The 18,455-nt window shown below is 48.3% G+C and overlaps 2 protein-coding genes and 1 long non-coding RNA gene across 11 annotated transcripts in view; 1 reads left to right on the forward strand and 2 right to left on the reverse strand.

Moving 5' to 3' along the window:
• The window catches only part of PISD (phosphatidylserine decarboxylase), a 27,956-nt gene extending 24,209 nt beyond the window's left edge, over nucleotides 1-3,747 (reverse strand). For 3 of the 8 annotated variants that reach the window (XM_069557156.1, XM_069557154.1, XM_069557152.1), the window contains exon 1: nucleotides 3,643-3,713. Coding sequence is in view for 2 of the 8 variants with exons in the window: in XM_069557150.1 (XP_069413251.1) it covers nucleotides 3,643-3,704 (62 nt within the window). In the remaining 6 variants the exon portion in view is untranslated. Of the gene's footprint in view, nucleotides 1-3,642 lie in introns of all 8 variants that reach the window. The other 5 variants (XM_069557150.1, XM_069557149.1, XM_069557159.1 and 2 more) reach the window with 4 other exon arrangements.
• LOC138422370 (uncharacterized) lies at nucleotides 3,302-10,982 on the forward strand. Its single transcript, XR_011249851.1, has 2 exons — nucleotides 3,302-3,512; nucleotides 10,857-10,982. It is a non-coding gene; the product is annotated as an uncharacterized lncRNA (long non-coding RNA).
• Nucleotides 10,983-14,285: 3,303 nt separating this feature from the next.
• The window catches only part of PRR14L (proline rich 14 like), a 40,950-nt gene continuing 36,780 nt past the window's right edge, over nucleotides 14,286-18,455 (reverse strand). For both annotated transcript variants that reach the window (XM_069558015.1, XM_069558016.1), the window contains one exon: nucleotides 14,286-18,433. In XM_069558015.1, the coding sequence (XP_069414116.1) occupies nucleotides 18,154-18,433 (280 nt within the window). In that variant the 3' untranslated portion in view covers nucleotides 14,286-18,153. The remainder of the gene's footprint in view (nucleotides 18,434-18,455) is intronic.

An 18,455-nucleotide genomic window follows, 5' to 3' on the forward strand; every position in this document is an offset into this window, starting at 1 on the left:
GCTGTCCATCTGTGGCAGAGATTAGCCAGCCGGTTATTAAATCCACTTCCTCTACCCAACAGATGAGATTTCCTAGAAGTGAGTTCTAACCACTGTGAGAACCATTCAGACTCCCCAGGTCCCCTCCCGTCCTGTTAGATGGAGGCAAACATGCAGATCCTGGGCAGCCATGTGTTACGATGGCAAGAGACAGGCCCTCAAATCACACTGCCCTCCCGATGAGAAGTGGCCTGGACTTACATGATAGAGACAAAAACTTCCACTGTGTTAAGTCACCAAGATGTTAGAATTTACCTGTTACCGTAGCAACGCTGCTATAATTAATACACCACCCCAGACAAAAGGCACCACAACTCCCCCAGTGCACAGGGGACTCCTTTGCAAGTCCTTTCTTTCTCACTGTCCACATTCAATCCACTGACAAGGTACGAAGCCCCCACTTTCAAAATACACCCTTATCTGCCTACTTCTCTTCTCTGGCCTGAGCCACTGGGTCTGCTGCTGAAGAGCTGCACTAGCCTGGTCTCCCTGCTTGGCCTCCATGTCCCATTTATCACAGAACATCCGGACTGACCTTTTCAAAACAGACCCTACATAAGTGGCCCTCTGAACCCCAGACCTCCTGCTACTTCCCCTCTCCTCACACGTCCACCCCCACCCCTTGCACACCCACGCCTCTGCAATGCTGTCTCCACTGGGCACACCCCTCCAGCTGGTTCAGTCCCTCCTCACTCAATTCTCTGCTCAAATGCTTCCTCCTGACCACAAGCCCAAGAGTTCTCTCTTTGGAGCGCTAACTCCTTAATTAACTTCCTTTATTTTTCTTCTCACTACCTGAAATGAACTGATTTTATATATATTCACGTTATTTCTGTCTGTACTTGTCGACGAATACAGGGGTTTGTCTGTCTTCCCCCTGGACCTCAATCTCAACAGCGAGATTAAGCTTCAGAAAAATGAACAGCTAGGTTCAATCACATGTACCTTCTGTATGGCGAACCCACGTGCACCCCCTGCAAGCCCACGATTAAGCACTTAAGTCTGACTCTGGGGCTCAGATCTCTATTCCGCCACTTGTTAACTAATTCTAAGCCTCAGTTTCTCCACCTCTAAAAACAGGACCCACCTCATTAGGAGTAAATGAGACAATCACATAAAACCTTAATCCCAGGCCCTGGTATCTCGCTACATATTACTCTTATCAAAAGTAACACAAGTGATGTTCAGCTGGCACACTGGGGTGGCCACATCAACTGTGACCCCTGTTCACCCTAACTGGTCTGTGTCCACATTCATAGTTTTAAACTACGTTTATGATTTATTTATTATTATTATTTTTGACCGTGCTGGGGCTTTGCTGCTGTGAAGCTTCTCAAGCTGTGGGGAGTGCAAGCCACTCTCTCGCTGTGGTGCCTGAGCTCCCAATTGCAGCGGCTTCTCTTGTTGTGGAGCACAGGCTCTAAGGCTCAGCAGTTCCGGCTCCCCGGGCTCCAGAGCACAGCTCGACGGTTACTGCAGGTGAGCTTGCCTGCTCCACGGCCTGTGGGATCTCCCCAGAACAGGGCTCGAACCCATGTCTCCCGCATTGGCAGGCAGGTTCTCTACCACGGAGGCACCAGCGAAGCCCAGTTTTAAAGTCTCTTTAACATCACCTCTGGTAGTAACACTAACTATAGTCCTTACGTCCCTCCTGCTTTTTGGAGCTGTGACAAGTTTTCCTGAAAATGAACTGGCAGGTTTCTTAAGGCCTATTCCATGTTCTATCTCGTACTATTTAGCCATGTTCCCTCTCGCTTCTACTAAACTGTAAAGTTCTTTCAACGCAAGGCCTGTTATCTTTTAATTCCTCTCTTTTCTCCTGCCCTCCCCGCTCCCCCCGATCCCTGGCACTGTAGTTGACGGTGGCAGGAATGTCATAAATACTCCTGAAGGAAGGTCTGACACGATCATGCACCACCTAGGTACTATGTTCATATAGCCTGAACCAAAGAACCGTCCAGAGCACCCATAAAAAACACAGTTGCTAGGGCCCCAGCCTACACCTACTGAGCCTGCATTTGGCAGCATTGTGGGGATGTACCTGGAAATCTCTTTTACTAATAAACACCCACTCCATTCTTTTATCAAATTTAGGAAACATGGCCCTAAATTATCATTTATAATTACTTTCTCTATTCTCTCACCTGTCATATATCACTCAGTTACTGGAAAACTCTGCAGTATGAGGCTTTCAAATATATGTCTCACAAACAGACACTGCTTTACTCAAAAATCATGGAAATGTTATCTTTTGGGGTTTTTTTGCATCTCAATATAGTTTCCATCTGGATATGTAACAGCTTTGAAAACTGAATTACTGTACCCAAATCCTCACCCCTCCTACCCAGTGGACCTAAATCCAGCTGTCTCTACCTATACTGGTACTAAAGTTTCGACTTTTTTCCCTTTTTAAATGATAGTGGGTGAAGTCATCTTCCTCACCATCGTTAAAAAAAAAAAAAAAAAACACATGACAGTCATTTCTTTAGTCTTTCCAACTTATGACACATTTTACTACTGACTCATAAACAGCACACCTGGTAACAATAAAACAACAGAGACCCTCTTGTTCAAATCCTAACAGTTACCACCACACTGTGGAGCCCTCTCCTGAGAAGTTACACCATTTCTGAGTAGTTAATAATAGGAGAGTGAAGCTTTCCTGTCCAGGGCAATGGCATTTTCTGTTCCCTCTCACCCCGAAACCAGGGTCCCTACTTCCCAAAATTATAGCGCAAGCTCTGATTCACGCTGACAAAATGAAGCCAGTCCGAAACACGAAAGTTGTGGGTCTCACAATCTTAGCTCTTCGAAATGACACCGAGCAACAGATTCTGAGTTACAGCAACCACCATTTTAATCCATTTTCCGAGAGTCCAAATGCTCCCATGCTAGTTCTTACATAAGCTATTTCGAATAATGAATGTCCTCACGGTGGGCAGCCTGAAGGAAAGGTCCCTGCGTGAGACACAGAGGTACCTGGGAAGGAGTCTCAGCTCTGCTGCTACCCGGCTGGGTGGAACTGAGCAAGTCCTTCCGTCTATCAGGGCCTCGACTTCGCCAAAAAGAAAGGGCTGGATTTATGACCCCTCTAACAATCTAAGAGTTGACGGTCACCAGGGTAACCGAGACCCTATTTCCATCATGGACTATTTTGAGATTACGGAATCCTACCCTCTCACTTCAGAGTCCAAGAATCCAAAGTGAAAGCCGCCCAACTCGCACTCCAGTGCTCTTCCCACATCTCGGCGCCCCTCCCAGCAATACGACTCCCAGAGAAAGGAGCGTCCAGCCCTGCCTCGGCTCTAGTGGCGGACACGCAGCCCATTTCACCTGGTTTAGAGGGTGCTTTTTGTTTCTATTTTTGTTTTTTTGTCCCTTGTGGAGTGGAAAGGACAAAGAGAGAGGTTTAGGCCAGACTCGGACCGTCCTAGGCGGAGGCAGCCGCACCTGCGCCCGAGCTCGAGGTGAAGGTGAGTGGCTCCGTCTCCCCTCGAGCACTCCTGAGGGCGAGCCCGCGACAGAGAAACGACTCCTCTCTCTAGACCCCGGCTTGGCTCGGGCCGTCCCTCGCCCCGAGGCAGGATCCCCAAACAGTTGTACCTGCTCCGCCACGCGACCCCGGGCAGCCACCTCAGACATCCCTGCCCCACGGACGCCGCCATCTTGTCTCCTCCTTCTCGGCGGGACACGCCCCCTTTTACACGCGGGTCGCACGCATGTGACGTTCCGAGTCGCGACCTCTCGGGCCCAATCAAGAAGGCAGAGTGAGGGGGGGCGGGGCTATGTGTCTAAGCTCCTTTGACCGCCCCTTTAGGCACCTGCAGAGCCGGGTCGGATAGGTGAGCAAGGTGGCCGCGCCCACTGTGCTAAACCTGGACCTGGGCGCCGGGTTGCCAGTTCTCCTTCCTCCCTCCGACGTGCGTTTCCGCATGTGTCCGGAAAATCTGACTCACCCAAGATCTGAGAATGGATCAGTTGAGCTAAATCGCTCATTTACGGGTGGGGAATCTGAAAGCGTCCACAGCTCAGCTGCCGTTGAGTAAGCGCTTCTTAAGTGCCAAGCTCTGTGTTAGTGACTTAGCGTCCACGGTGTCTCATTCTTCACCTCCCATCGCTGTACTATCAGGGAGTCCAGAGACCAGAGGTCTTGGATCACCTAGAAATGCAATTAGTCGTCGCACGAAGTAACTGATGTGACAGTGAGTGCTCCTGCAGTTTCCTGACCTTCAGGTTTAAGTGAAAATAGACTTAATAGTATCTGCCTTCGGCAGCTAGCTCTGAGAATTATTCTTAAAGATAGAGAAATCAGAGCTCAGGAAAGCTAACCATTAGAATGCTAAAGGGCATACTGCTATAAAAGAGAAAAGCAACAATTTGAACATACATCTCTAGTTCCAAAACCCATGAACTAAACATTCTTCCTTTTAAGCCCTTTGCCTAGAATCTGGCTGAATATGGGTCCCCAAACTAAAGGAATATAGCTCTGCTTTTTCCTCCCTAAGCTGCTAATTGTACTTGTCTTCACCAGGCATTTGATATTTGCCTGGTGCTTGCAATTATTGACATTTCTATATGGTTGGTTATGCTCAACTAGGACATAACCAGGCCCTACAGGGAGCCTAACAGGCATGGGATTTCCTGTTGAAGAGGAGACATTTCCCTTTATGGTTTTCAAAAGTCTGAAGTGGGTGGGGAGTATAGAATGGATTTTACTATTCATTGAGAGTAGTAACTCAAAACCAGGGTGAAAAAAGAAGTGGGAGAGGGAGATTATTTCAAAATGAAGTGCATTTGTGGAAATTGAATATTCACATGGTGGCTCAGATGGTAAAGAATCTGCCTGCAGTGCTGGAGACCTGGGTTCAATCCCTGGGTCAGGAAGATACCCTGGAGAAAGGGAATGGCTACCCACTCCAGTATTCTTGCCTGGAGAATTCCATGGAAAGAGGAGCCTGACGGGCTACAATCCATGGGGTTGCAAAGGGTCAGACACTACTGAGCAACTAACACTTACACCATATACAAAAATTAACTCAGAATGGATCAAAGACCTAAAGCTAAGAACTACAACTGTATAAAACTCTTAAAACAAGGGAAATTTTCATGACATTGAATTCAACAGTGATTTCTAGGATATTACACCAAAAGCATAAGCAACAACAAAATAACATAAGTTGGATTTCATCAAAATTTAAGTTTTGTGCATCAAAGGACACTGTCAATAAATTGAAAAGACAACCCTGAGAATGGGAGAAAATATTTGCAAACAAACATATCTGATAAGGGTATGGTCTCCAGAATATATACAGAATTACTAAAACTCAACAACAACAACAAAAAACACCAAATAATCCAATTCAAACATAGGCAAAGGACTTAAACAGACATTTCTCTAATGATAATATACCAAAGGCCAATAAAAGATGCTCAATGTTACTAATCATTAGGGAAATGCACATCACAAGCACAGTGAGATATCAACTTCTCACCCATTAGAATGGCTATAATCAAAGAGAAAGGAGAATAACAAGTGTTGGCAAGGATTTTGAAAAATGAGAACACTTATGCATTGCTGGTAACAATGTAAAATGGTACAGCTGCTATGCACAATGGTTTGGTGGTTTCTCAACAAGTTAACCACAGAATTATCATATGACCCAGCACCTGTGTACATGCTCACTCTAACTCTGCTACGGACTGTAGCCCACCAGGCTCCTCTGTCCATGGGGTTCTCCAGGCAAGAATACTGGAGTGGGTTGCCATTTCCTCCTCCAAGGGATCTTTCTGACAGAGTTCTTTATCACAAGTGCACCTGGGAAGCCCCAATCAAGCACCTGGGTATAACCTAAAAGAATGGAAGCAGGGACTCAGAGATTTGTACACCAGTGTTCATAGTAACATTATTCACAATAGCCAACAAGTGGTTCAGTAGATGAACAAATAGAAATGAGACATCTCTATATAATAGAATATTATTCAGCCATAAAAACATGCACGAAGGGACTTCCCTAGTGGTCCAGTGGTTAAAAATCCTCCTTCCAACCCAGAGGTCATGGGTTCAATCCCTGGTTGGGGAACAAGGATCCCACAGGCTATTGGGCAACTATTAAATAAATCCATAGTCTTGAACCCCTGAACCCCCAAGCCACACCTAGAGAGAGAACCCCGGACACCACCTGAAAGACCTCCTATGCTGGAAAAAAGATCTGTGAGCAGCAACTAAGACCCAATATAGCCAAATAAGTAAATATTTCTTTAAAAATGTATGAGTACTGATATATGCTACAACAGGAATAAACTTTGAAAACACTATGGTAAGTAAAATTAGCCAGTCACAAAAGGACACGTATTGTGTAATTCCACTTATATGAAGTGCTTGCTGCTCTTTAGTTGCTCAGTTGTGTCCAACTGATTTGTGACCCCATGGACTGCAGCCCACCAGACTCCTCTATCTGTGGGATGTTCCAGGCAAGAATACTAGAGTGGGTTGCCATTTCTTGAATGGGGGCTTCCAAGGTGGCCTTAGTGGTAAAGAATCCTCCTGCCAATTCAAGAGACCCTGGTTTGATCCTGGGTTGGGAAGATCCCTGGAAGAGGAAATGGAACCCACTCTAGTATCCTTGCCTGAAAAGTTCCATGGAAAGAGGAGCCTGGTGGGTTACAGTCCATGGGGTGGCAGAGTCAGACATCACTAAAGTGACTGAGCATGCAAGCAATAAATAATCTACTTTTTGTCCCTATAGATTTCCCTATTTTGCATTTTCATATGAATGAAATCATATATGCATTTGCATAACTGGTTTCTCTCAGCATATTTTCATGGTTTGTCCATTTTATAACATGTACCAGTACCGCATTTTTATGATTGAATAGTATTCCATTATATGGATAGACTGCATTTCTTTATCCATTCATAGTTAATCACTTCTACCTTTTAGCAATTATGAAAAATACTGCTATAAACATTCATATGTGGTTAACTGTATAGACATGTGTTTTCACTTCTCTTCTGTATATACCTAGGAGTGGAATTGCTGGGCTGCATAGTTTAATTGGGCTTCCCCAGTGGCTCCGCCATGGCTCAGAAACAGTATGGACCTAACAGAAGCAGAAGATATTAACAAGAGGTGGCAAGAATACACAGAACTACACACACAAAAAAGATCTTAATGACCCAGATAACCATGGTGGTATGGTCACTCACTTAGAGACAGACATCCTGGAGTGCAAAGTCAAGTGGGCCTTAGAAAGCATTACTATGAACAAAGCTAGTGAAGGTGATGGAATTCCAGCTGAGCTAGTTCAAATCCTAAAAGATGATGCTGTTGAAGTGCTGCACTCAATATGCCAGCAAATTTGGAAAACTCAGCAGTGGCCACAGGACTCAAAAAGGTCAGTTTTCTTTCCAGTCCCAAAGAAGGGCAATGCCAAAGAATACTCAAACTAAAAAAAAAAAAAGAACGCTCAAACTACCGCACATTGCACTTATTTCACACGCTAGCAAAGTGATGCTCAAAATTCTCCAAGCCAGGCTTCAACAGTCATGTGAACCAAGAACTTCCAGATGTTCAAGCTGCATTTAGAAAAGGCAGAGGAACCAGAGATCAAATTGCCAACATCCACTGGATCACAGAAAAAGCAAGACAATTCCAGACAAATATCTACTTCTGCTTCATTGACTATGCTAAAACCTTTGACTGTGTAGACCAAAACAAACTGGAAAATTCTTAAAGAGATGGGAATACCAGACCACCTTACCTGCCTCCTGTGAAACCTGTATGCTGGTCAAAAAGCAGCAGTTAGAATCAGACACGGAACAACAGACTGGTTCAAAATTGTGAAAGGAGTACGTCAAGGCTGTATATTGTCACCCTGCTTATTTAACTTCTATGCAGAGTACATCATGAGAAACGCTAGGCTGGATGAAGCACAAGCTGGAATCAAGATTGCCGGGAGAAATATCAATAACCTCAGATACGCAGATGACACCACCCTTATGGCAGAAAGTGAAGAAGAACTAAAGAGCCTCTTGAAGGTGAAAGAGGAGAGTGAAAGCTGGCTTAAAACTCAGCATTCAAAAAACGAAGGTCCCACTCATTGGAGAAAAGCTATGACAAACATAGACAGCATATTAAAAAGCAGAGACATTACTTTGCCGACAGAAGTCCATCTAGTCAAAGCTATGGTTTTTCCTGTGGTCATGTATGGATGTGAGAGTTGGACCATACAGAAGGCTGAATGCTGAAGAATTGATGCTTTTGCACTGTGGTGTTGGAGAATACTCTTGAGAGTCCCTTGGACTGCAAGGAGATCCAACCAGTCCATTCTAAAGGAAATCAATCCTTTTCCTTAGAAGGACCGATGCTGAAGATGAAGCTTCAATACTTTGGCCATCTGATGCAAAGAGCCAACTCATTTGAAAAGACCCTGATGCTGGGAAAGATTGAAGGCAGGAGAAGGGGGCGACAGAGGATAAGATGTTTGGATGGCATCATTGACTCAATGGACATGAGTTTGACCAAGCTCCTGGAGATGGTGAAGCCTGGTGCGTTGCAGTCCATGGGGTCGCAAAGAGTTGGAAACGATTGTTAGAGAGTGTTCTGCCTATGTTTTCCTCTAGGAGTTTTACAGTTTCTGGTTTTACATTTAGATCTTTAATCCATTTTGAGTTTATTTTTGTGTATGGTGTTAGAAAGTGTTCTAATTTCGTTCTTTTACATGTGGTTGACCAGTTTTCCCAGCACCATTTGTTAAAGAGGTTGTCTTTTCTCCATTGTATTTTTTTGCCTCCTTTGTCAAAGATAAGGTGTCCAGGGTGCGTGGATTCATCTCTAGCTCCATTAAAAAAATCATTTGGCTGCACCAGGTCTTAGTTGCAGTACACAGAATCTCCCGTCTTCATTGTGGCCTGCCCAGCCCCCCCACGTACAGTAAAAGACACGACCCTTCTCGTAGGACCCCAGCTACTGTCACACCAGGTCCTCGTGGTATTAAAAGGAGGAAAAAACACTGTAGTTGCTCGGGAGAGATTCGAGGACCTTTACCATGGTCAGATGGAACCCTCTGCTCCGGAGCCCCCTGGCTACTTCCCAGCAACACTTTGACATTTGGCACTGGAGTTGAAGCTTCCAAATACTGTGTTGACAATGGTTTCCTCTGGCCAGGACCATTATACTGATTTCATGTGTTGTCAGATTTTGTTTCATCTCATTTTTTCTTTAAGTCGTCTCTGTAGAAACACATTGGATTGGTGAGTCCCTGGGTAAAATCCAAGGGGGGAGGGGTTTCCTGCGTCCAAGTAGAGATGCTTATCCTCCAGAGTGAAGGTTGGCAAATGAGGTATCACTTCCTGTTCCGTAAATCAAGTTTTATTGGAATACAGTCACCCCTATTTGTTCACATATCATCTACAGCGGCTTTCCTGCTATGACCACAGAGTTGAGTAGTTGCAGTAAAGGTCATATGGCTTGCAAAGCCTGAGATAGCTACTGTCTGACCCTTCACAGAAAAAGGTGTCTAAAATCTTGTCCAGAGCACCCTGCGTGGGGGCCTCTGTCCTGGCATCATCAGAGACGGGAGCTAGCTACAGCCTCCCGAAGAAAAAAATGTAAGAAGGGATTTGGATATAGTTCACCAAAAGGGAAAATTATTTCCATGGGATGGTCTATGCTCTCTGACATTCAGTTACTATCAAGAATTCAGATTGGAATCAGAGGAATATAGATCAGATTAATCGTCCTGGGATTGGTGGGGAAAGACACAGAGGGCTTGCTGGAGAGCTGGAAATACTTGTAGAAAAGGCCAGGGAAGGCTTGCTGACAAGTTCAGAGGGGCAAAGGGACAAGCACATACCCGGCCAGTCCAGAGGAGTGGAAGTCGTGGCTTTCAGCACCTCATCTCACATCTGAGGATCCACGTTGGTTGTCAGCATAGAAACTTGCTATAGAAATTCTTTAGGGAGGACAGAGCGTGAGATGGTTGAATGGTATCACTGACTCAATGGACATGAGTCTGAGCAAACTCTGGGAGATAGTGAAGGACAGGGATGCCTGGCATGTTGCAGTTCATGGGGTTGCAAAAAGTTGGAAACAACCAAGCGACTGAACAGCAACAATAGTTTAATTGTTTAAGGAACTGACACAAGGTTTTCCAACGTGGCTGTACCATTTTGCATTCCCATCAGTAGTGATGAAGGTTCCAATTTCCCTGGAAATTTCCCTGCAGTTGAAGGGGTCTCAAAGAGTCGGACATGACCTAGCAACTGAACAACAACAACATAGAAATTCTAGCACAATTCTACAGGGGAAAGTAGTCAGCACTTTTCAGGAGTAAACAACAATAAAGCAAATTAAAAGACACTCATATACGACCTCTGATATCGTCAGTATGTCTGTATCTGTGTGTGTGTGTGTGTGTGTGTGTGTGTGTATAGGGCTTATGTGTGTGTGTGTGTTAGTTGCTCAGTCATATGCGACTCTTTTGCAACCCCATGGACTATAGCCCGCCAGGCTCCTCTGTCCCTGGAATTCTCCAGGCAAGAATACTGGAGTGGGTTGCCATTCCCTTCTCCATATATATGTGTATATGTATACACATACGCACATGTTCCAACCCCCTTCACTTTTAAGAATATAGATGTGTCTGTGTGTGGATGTAAAATCTTTACATATCAGAGCTTCAAGGCCTCCTTCCAGCTATAAAGTTCTATGATTTTAAGACAGCATGTGCCTGATTTAGGATTCTATTCAATTATATATATATATATATATATATATATATATATATATATATATTTTTTTTTTTTTTTTTTCCAGCCATGCAGCATGTGGAATCTTAGTTCTCCAACCAGGGACCCAGTCTGTGCCCCCTGCATTGGAAGTGTGGAGTCTTAACACTGGACTGCCAAGGATGTCCCCATAAATTTTTAAGATGATAAATCAGTTCTAGATTGTGTCTGTTTAATGAGGAGAAAAGAGGGGTACTTACTGGACAGAGAGAGGGAGGGAAAGGATTTGACAGAAGAGGCAGTGACGGAAACAAACACACCCATAAGGAGCTGCTGACGTGAGTAGGAGGCTGTAAGGAGGGTGGCAGGTTCACCGGGCCTCACACCAAGCACCTGGCCTCTTAGAGAACATCATGAAAGTTCTTCCGAAGCTGTGTTGCGGACCTAAATGTGGTGCACGACCTGTCGGCAGGTAAATGCACTCGGTGGGGCTCCTCTGAAGCTCACAGGGTGGAGAGGGCTGTGGATTGCAGTGCAGGCAGTTGGCACATGGGGGAGCGTGTGGGCTGAGGAAGTAGCTGAGAGGTGCTTGACAGGGAAGGGAGCCGGAGGCAAAAACCTCCAGAGACCCGAAGACGTGGAGGCAGTCAAGCGTAGGGGTGGGACAAAGAGTATGTGCACCCGGACGGTACAGCTTTTTGTGCAAAAGTATCAAGGCCAGAGGCAGCAAGGAGGGTTTGAAGAACTAGAACGGGGAGCGCCTGGGGGCGGGGCTGGAGAGGCAGGTGTGGGCCGAGGGGTGGGGTTTGCTAGCAGAGGTGGATTGCGCCGGGTGATGTAAGAAGAGACCTCGGCGCTAGCACTTACCACACAGGCTCTGTCAAGGCTCAGCTTCCTCATCCACAAAGGGGGATTAAAAACATCTACCTCATCAGGTTGTTGTGAGGATTCAAGAAGATAATAAACACAATGCTTGGCACTGGGGGTCAGTAAACGCTACTGTGGGCGACAGGAACACCGGGGAAAGATTTCAAGGGAGCGAGTGGTTCTGACAACGGCGAAATTAGATCACTTCGGGTTGGTGGCAGTAGGGGAAACCCATCAACCGCTGCAGTACCTGGGGATATTTGCCCCGTGTTTGTACTCTTCCAAGGACCATTTTACTCTCTCCCAAAGTCTGAAATTAAAATGCAAAAGGGAGAAAAATTCTCAAGACGATTCTTGCCTGCAGGAGCCTCCACCCTCGGCATCCCGGGATCCCAGGGCCAGGGATGCAGGCTCCAGATTGGGCTGTGGGGAGGTACCTGGAAGGTAGGCGACACCGCAGGAGGTGCGAACACCTCGCTGGTCCCGCCCCACCTGTGAGCTACAGCCAATCAGACGTCGCTAGGTCAGCAGTGGGTGTGGCCGCGCCGAGAAAGGGCCCAGTTCACTTGCTGCGCAGCCACCAACCAGGTCCTTGGAAGGGTAATCGAAGGGAGGAGAGTTATGAGGTCTTCAAATACTCAGAATCGGCAGGATGAAGAGGACCTCAGCCGGCCTGTCAAACAATAGGGTCGGTTAGTGAAGGCGACCTTTCATTCACAATCAAGTGTTTACGGAGCCCCTATAATATACACCAGGCATCACCGACTCAAAGGGCATCAAACTCGCGGAGAGAGTGAAGGACAGACCGGGCAAGCTGGTGTGCTGCAGTTCATGGGGTCACAAAGAGTCGGACACCACTTGGCTACTAAAAAACAACAACAAGGCAGTGTTTTAGGTGTCTGAGGGGTCTCAAGAGGGACCAGAGAGGAGCCTGCATTACAGGGATGAACAGGTACAGGGAGGAAATAATAAATGCTAGATACATAAAGCATCGGAAAGAGGCTGTACAAGGAGCTGGGGTGGGGGGAGGGTACACTTTTAAGAGTGATCTGGGAAGGCAGAGAGCTGAACAGTGTCTGTGGGCACCACGTGGGAGAAAACCCTTCAGCACCAGGATGCTGGGTGAATAGATCACAGGGAGGACCACCGGCCAAGGAACTGCAGAAAGGGTCTGCGTGCAAGTCTTGGTCAAACTGCTCCCACCCCAGGGAAACGCCCAAGCAGAAGTACTGGCTGACAGTGAGGAGGGAGAGGACGGAGTAAGCCTGAAAGAGCTGTTAGGAAAGACTCACCTGTGACCCAGGAAGTTACCTGAAGAACTGGGGATTTTCTAAAACCCTGCTCAAGAGAAGCCCCAGAAGGAACTGCAGAAATTAGGTCTCCATCACACGCAGAGGGCAGGACACAGTAGAGGATTCTTCCGTCAGTTTGGACCTCTTGCTCTCAAGAGGCCCTATCAAGGCATGCTTCTGTGGTGGGGATGCTAAAGCAGTAACACGGGGATTTCCCTGGTGGTCCGGTGGCTGGGAAACCGCCTGCCAATGCAGGGTCCATGGGTGTGAGCCCTGGTCCAGGGAAGATCCCACATGCCACAGGGCAATTAAGCCTGTGTGCCCCAGCTACTGAAGCCCGTGTGCCTAGAGCCTGTTCTCCATGAGAAAAGCCACTGCAATGAGAAGCCCACGCAACTAGAGAGTAGACCCTGCTTGCCGCAACTAGAGAAAGCCGGCGCAGCAACAAAGACCCAGCACAGCCAAACAGAAAGGACGAAACTAGTAACAGAGCCTTAGGCAATGACGGGCCTCTTCCTTCCAAAGGAAGAAAAGGTGTGGGGAGGACTCTGCTCAAAGGAACCGTGAAACCTAACCAGCACAAGCACATCCGCCAGGCAGGATGCTCCCCGAAGGTGACGGGCCACCAGGACAGAGATCTTTGCTGCAGAAATCCAGGAATTGGAAAAAGGCTAGGAAGAGAGGCTTGGGTGCTGCTTTTCCTCTGGACAAAGAATATCCTCAGGAACTTTGCTTCTTTCTGGAACATGTCAGCGTGATGGGTAAATAGCCTTGTATCAGTCATTCTCTCACGAGTTTCCACCAGTTAAACACAGAGCTGAGTCAGAAGACTCGCAGCCTAACCTCACGTACAGTTGGGAAGGATATGTGATAGAAGGCAAGGCCTTTTTAAAAGTGAATGTACTCCACCATGTTTATACTCTCCCTGGTAGCCTCCTCAGCAGGCTAAACTCTTCTTCCAGACATCTTGCTAATATTTTGACCTTGCTAATGTTTATTTTGACCTGAACTCGTTACTGCTTTTTCGACTTCCCAGCCATGTGAGAAAACTAGCACTATTCAAAACCCACACCTAAAACAGTGTGGTCAGCCTCCCCACCCACTTAATGGAGTGTGACTTGAATCTCAAGGAGTCTTAGCTGCTTCCAGATACAAAAGCCCCTCAAAATGATCCACCGCCCGAGTGAACTGAAAATGCTGCACAACTGGCTCAGAAGGCCACCCACAGGTGGGGCTCTACACGCATCCCGAGCCCGGGACAGTCCTCAGGAAATGGCGACCACTTGGGGAGGAACAGCAACCTCATTACATTACAGGTAAAATTTTAACTTATGAAGCCATAAGAACAGCCTTGAAAGTTATTTGAAAGGTTTAAAAAAAAAAAGAATCTTTTATTTTCATAAATTAACACACATAAACAGTGGGATTTTTAGTCACAAACTACAGAACAGAAAAGGAACTGCAGGGGCATTGTGTGTGCCAATGTTACCAAAAATGTACAAATTTCACTGAGCTAATGACCATGATAATTATATAAACACTTCAGGTGGCTATTTACTGGCCCAGACCAGCCCAAGGAGATGCTGAGGCCTCTTGCCAAGGGTTCAAATCCAATTCAGCACCAGAGAGGGGCTCGTGAGGACACATGATGTACAAGCATCCAGTCTGACAGGATGCGGTGCCAGAGGGCAGACTGTGCAGGGGCCCTTGCTTCACAACCAGAATAAACAGCCTCTGCTGCTCAGTGTGTGGCTAGGTGATAGTGTCACACTTTGATTTTAGTAAAACGAAGTCTTCTTCCTGGCCAACTTTTGATACAGGAAGTTCAGTTGCAGCAAGGAGCCCTCCCCGTGCACGAATCCAGGGTAGGGTGCTACGAGCCTCTGGCCAACCACTTACAGACTTTAGGGACAGCCACCCACGATGCTGACTCAGAGGTCCTTTCCATGATACTGGGGTTGGGGGACACGCACAGAAAACAGAACACAAGGGAATTAAGGAAAGCACCGACTGCATACTCAGCCCCCAGGGAACGGGGGAAAGTACCACCGTCTACAAGTTGGTCTTTTGCGGATCTCGACGTACATTATGAGATGAAATCCTAGCCTTGGAAACGAGCACTGGCTCTGCATTCCACCAGCCGCAAGAGCCTTGGATTGGTGGCCCTGCCCTGCACCCTCTGTGCCACCCTCGGCCTGGCAGGCAGGGAGCCAGCCCCACGGGGAGGACCAAGCCCAGAAGGTGGGATCTGCAGTTAACCTCAGGTTGGCTCTGGCGCCCTTGGTAAGGCCCTTCCAGGCAAAACTGTGACAAAGTGTCTGATCTTCACAGCTCGAGGGGGAGTTCCAGATTCACAGCATGAGTTTCTGAGCTCTTCCGGCTCCAAGTAAGGCAAACGCTACATGTCTCTGCACTGCACCCTCCTTGGCTGTGGCTTTTAAGAGTAAGGTCAGTGTGAAAAAGTGGACATAATCTGCTTGAATGGGTGATGAGGTACATTTAAACTGATAGAGAAATGAAGCTGCAAAGGAAACCAGAAAAAGAGGGGGAGGGCGGCCAATACTGCCAGAAACTGAGAGAGAAAACCATAGCTGAGGGGTCAGTGAAAAGTCGGCGGGCAGAACCGCGGATTGGACCTGAGATTTCTCCTCTCTTTCCCATATTAAAATCACTAAATCTGGTGGGGTAGGAAGTCCCCATCCGTGGAAACTACTAACTCCCAGCCCAGAACCAGACCTCCCAAGGCTCTGGGCAGGTGGCGCCAGCAGCCGACTGGTGGCAGGTGGCACCAGGACCATGGACAGCGCTGCAGCTGCTGGACGTTAAGACAGGTGCGGCAGAGCACAGCTAAAACCTGACGTGGGCTTCGGGCAAGCAACTTCAGGTCCGCAGTCGGGGCCCCTTCTTCACTTTGGAATGAGGCAGGGCCAGAGGCAGGCCGAAAATTACAAGGGGAGGCTGGCCTCAGAGAAGCTACTTCCTACACTCCTGGGTCTCCAGACGCCAAGGCTCCAAACCCCGCTCCCAGCCCTCACAGGTGCCACGCCTGCAAAGGGCAGAGTTGAAACTGCATCTCCAGGACGCTGGCGAAACCGCAGCTGCACCCACTTCAGTCTGCCACGTTTGCCCCACGGTGGACTGATCTACACTGGCGACGGAGCTGGCGAACAGGGTTCTGTTCATTTGCTGGGAGTTTGTCCAGTGGGAGCGCCCTAAAAATGTTCGTAAGTGGGCACAAACTCATCCCTACTCCCTTGAGCAAAAAGATGGGCAGAAGCATTTGTGTCTGAGGACCCTGTCCCAGGATGGGAGAGGTACTGAGGCGACACACAGGTCATGTCTACGCAGTCTGAGCAAAGTGGATGCACGGTGGCAGCATCCGGTTTGCGCTGTCCACGGCCGGTGTGAATGCCTGGCTCTCCTCCGATGCTGCGTGGCCATGGCCTGAGAAGCCTCCGTGGGTCAGCAGGTCGGTCGTTCGGCTCCTGAAAGCACTGCCTGAGGCAGCGGGCCGACGAGACAGGCGTGGCACTGTTCTCACACTGCCCGTTTTTCTGCTCCAGTGTGGCACAGACTGTCAGCCTGCAGAGGAAAGGCACATAGAGACCCCCACCCCCCATCTCCCTGCCCACCGACTCACGGGGAGACCAAAGGAACCCAGGAGACGTGGCCCCTCACAGGCTGGGAAACGCCCCTGGGATCCAACAGTCCCCGCTGGCTGGCACTGCTCCCCGGAGGACAGTGGAGGCAGCGGCTGGTGCTTGGGCTGGGTTTTCAGCGTCCGGCTCACCAGCCAAGGAATGCTAACTCTGCACTCTCGTTTTCAGAGACAGAGATGAAGAGAAAAGATAAAACGCAAGGGAAGGGGAAGGGGGAGCAGTGTGAGGGCACACAGGCCTGACGTGGGGAAGGAATGAAGCCTCTGGGCCGGTGCCTCCACGGCAGCCGGCCGCTCCCCCGCACACAGACTCCTTGGGTGCACATAGAGAAGCTGAGGGACCTGCTGACGTTCCCCCAGGCTTCTAGCAGGACTGACGCAGGAGCCCGGAGGACAGCGATGTGCCCTCGGAGGGGGCTGCCCGTGAACTCCGTGACCTTGGCTGGGCCCCTCTCCCCCTGGACTGAGCAGCTCTGGCAGCTGCGCACACTCCGGGCTGGCCTTCGTCACCACCAGGGCCACTGTGGACCTTTGTCACGGACACCACTTCAGATGAAACCCACTGAGACCACACCCAACCTTCCAACTTGTTAAATGACCGGGAGAGAAACCTGCTCTTACTTCTGTCATTACAATAAATACATCTAGTCGGTGGGCGAGAATGAGAACCCAGATGAGACAACAGTCACGCCCCGAGTTGCATGTGGGGAAGAGGCTGCCCAAACGTGTTGATGGGAAAAGAAGGCTCTTGGCCACCCACTGACAAACCGAGGCAAATGCCTGTCGTGTGTTCTGGAGATGTGTATTGTCTTTCTCCTTGATGTCTTAAAAAATTCGTTTTAAAATCACATTTAAAGGCTCCAAACATGCAGCAAAAATTAAAAAAAAAAGAGGGAAATAAAACAAATGAAAATAATCAACACCACAACATTAAAAAGTGCAACTTACTTCAAATGGGCCCTGGACAGGCTCCTCTGGCACTAGTGACCCACAGTCACAGAGGGGAAAAGACGATAGGGAAAAGCCACACACACGCACGCACACACACACACACACACACACACACACACTCCTGGTTCTGGACAGATGGACTCAAAAGGATTAGAAAACACAACAGCTCATCTTTCCTCAACTACTGAAGTGAGCCAGTGAGACCTCACGGGACAGGACGCCAGGTCTCTCTCCCCAGGCCACATGTCTGAATGATCTTGGTCTAGCACCACCGTAAACGACGTGGGACTTTCACATGGACGTGCAAATGCTGTGAGTCGCTGAAACCTAGTGTTGCTGAAGGGGTGCCACATGCCCCTCCACGGATGGCAGAGAATGGGGTGAGGAGGCCGGCGTCATCCGGGACCATTTCCAAGAGAAAGGGAGCATTCCTGAGGTTCTGTGCTCAGCAGTACAAGCTAGAGGGCCCTCCTACACCAGCTCCAACAGAGGCTGCACCCGGAAGGAGGTAAAAATCCACAGCCTGTGCTCTGAGGGGTTTAGGCGAGAGGGCAAAATCAGGCAACCTCTTCCAGGAGGCCAAGAAAAGTCTGAAGCCAAGACCCCTGAATCGCCACTCAGCAGCCGGACGACTGCTCCTGCTCCTCCTCCTCCTTGGCAAAGAAGGTCTCCAGTTCCATCAGTTTCTGTATCAAGAGTGCGTCCAGCTCCCGGCTCTGAAGTGCTGCCTTCTGGGCCCGTGTAAAGCTGCCTGCTACCTTGACCTTTCCACGCGCACGCCTCTTCCGAGGGACTGTGAAATCTTGAAACTCCAGGACTCGCTTCCTCTTCTGTTGGCTGATGGAGATGAGCGTACCGTTTCGTTCCTTAGGTTCCTCGAAAATGGTCTCTAAACACCTACAGGTGAAGTACAAGACAG

Source organism: Ovis canadensis, chromosome 17, assembly GCF_042477335.2.
Source record: "Ovis canadensis isolate MfBH-ARS-UI-01 breed Bighorn chromosome 17, ARS-UI_OviCan_v2, whole genome shotgun sequence".
NCBI lineage: Eukaryota > Metazoa > Chordata > Mammalia > Artiodactyla > Bovidae > Ovis > Ovis canadensis.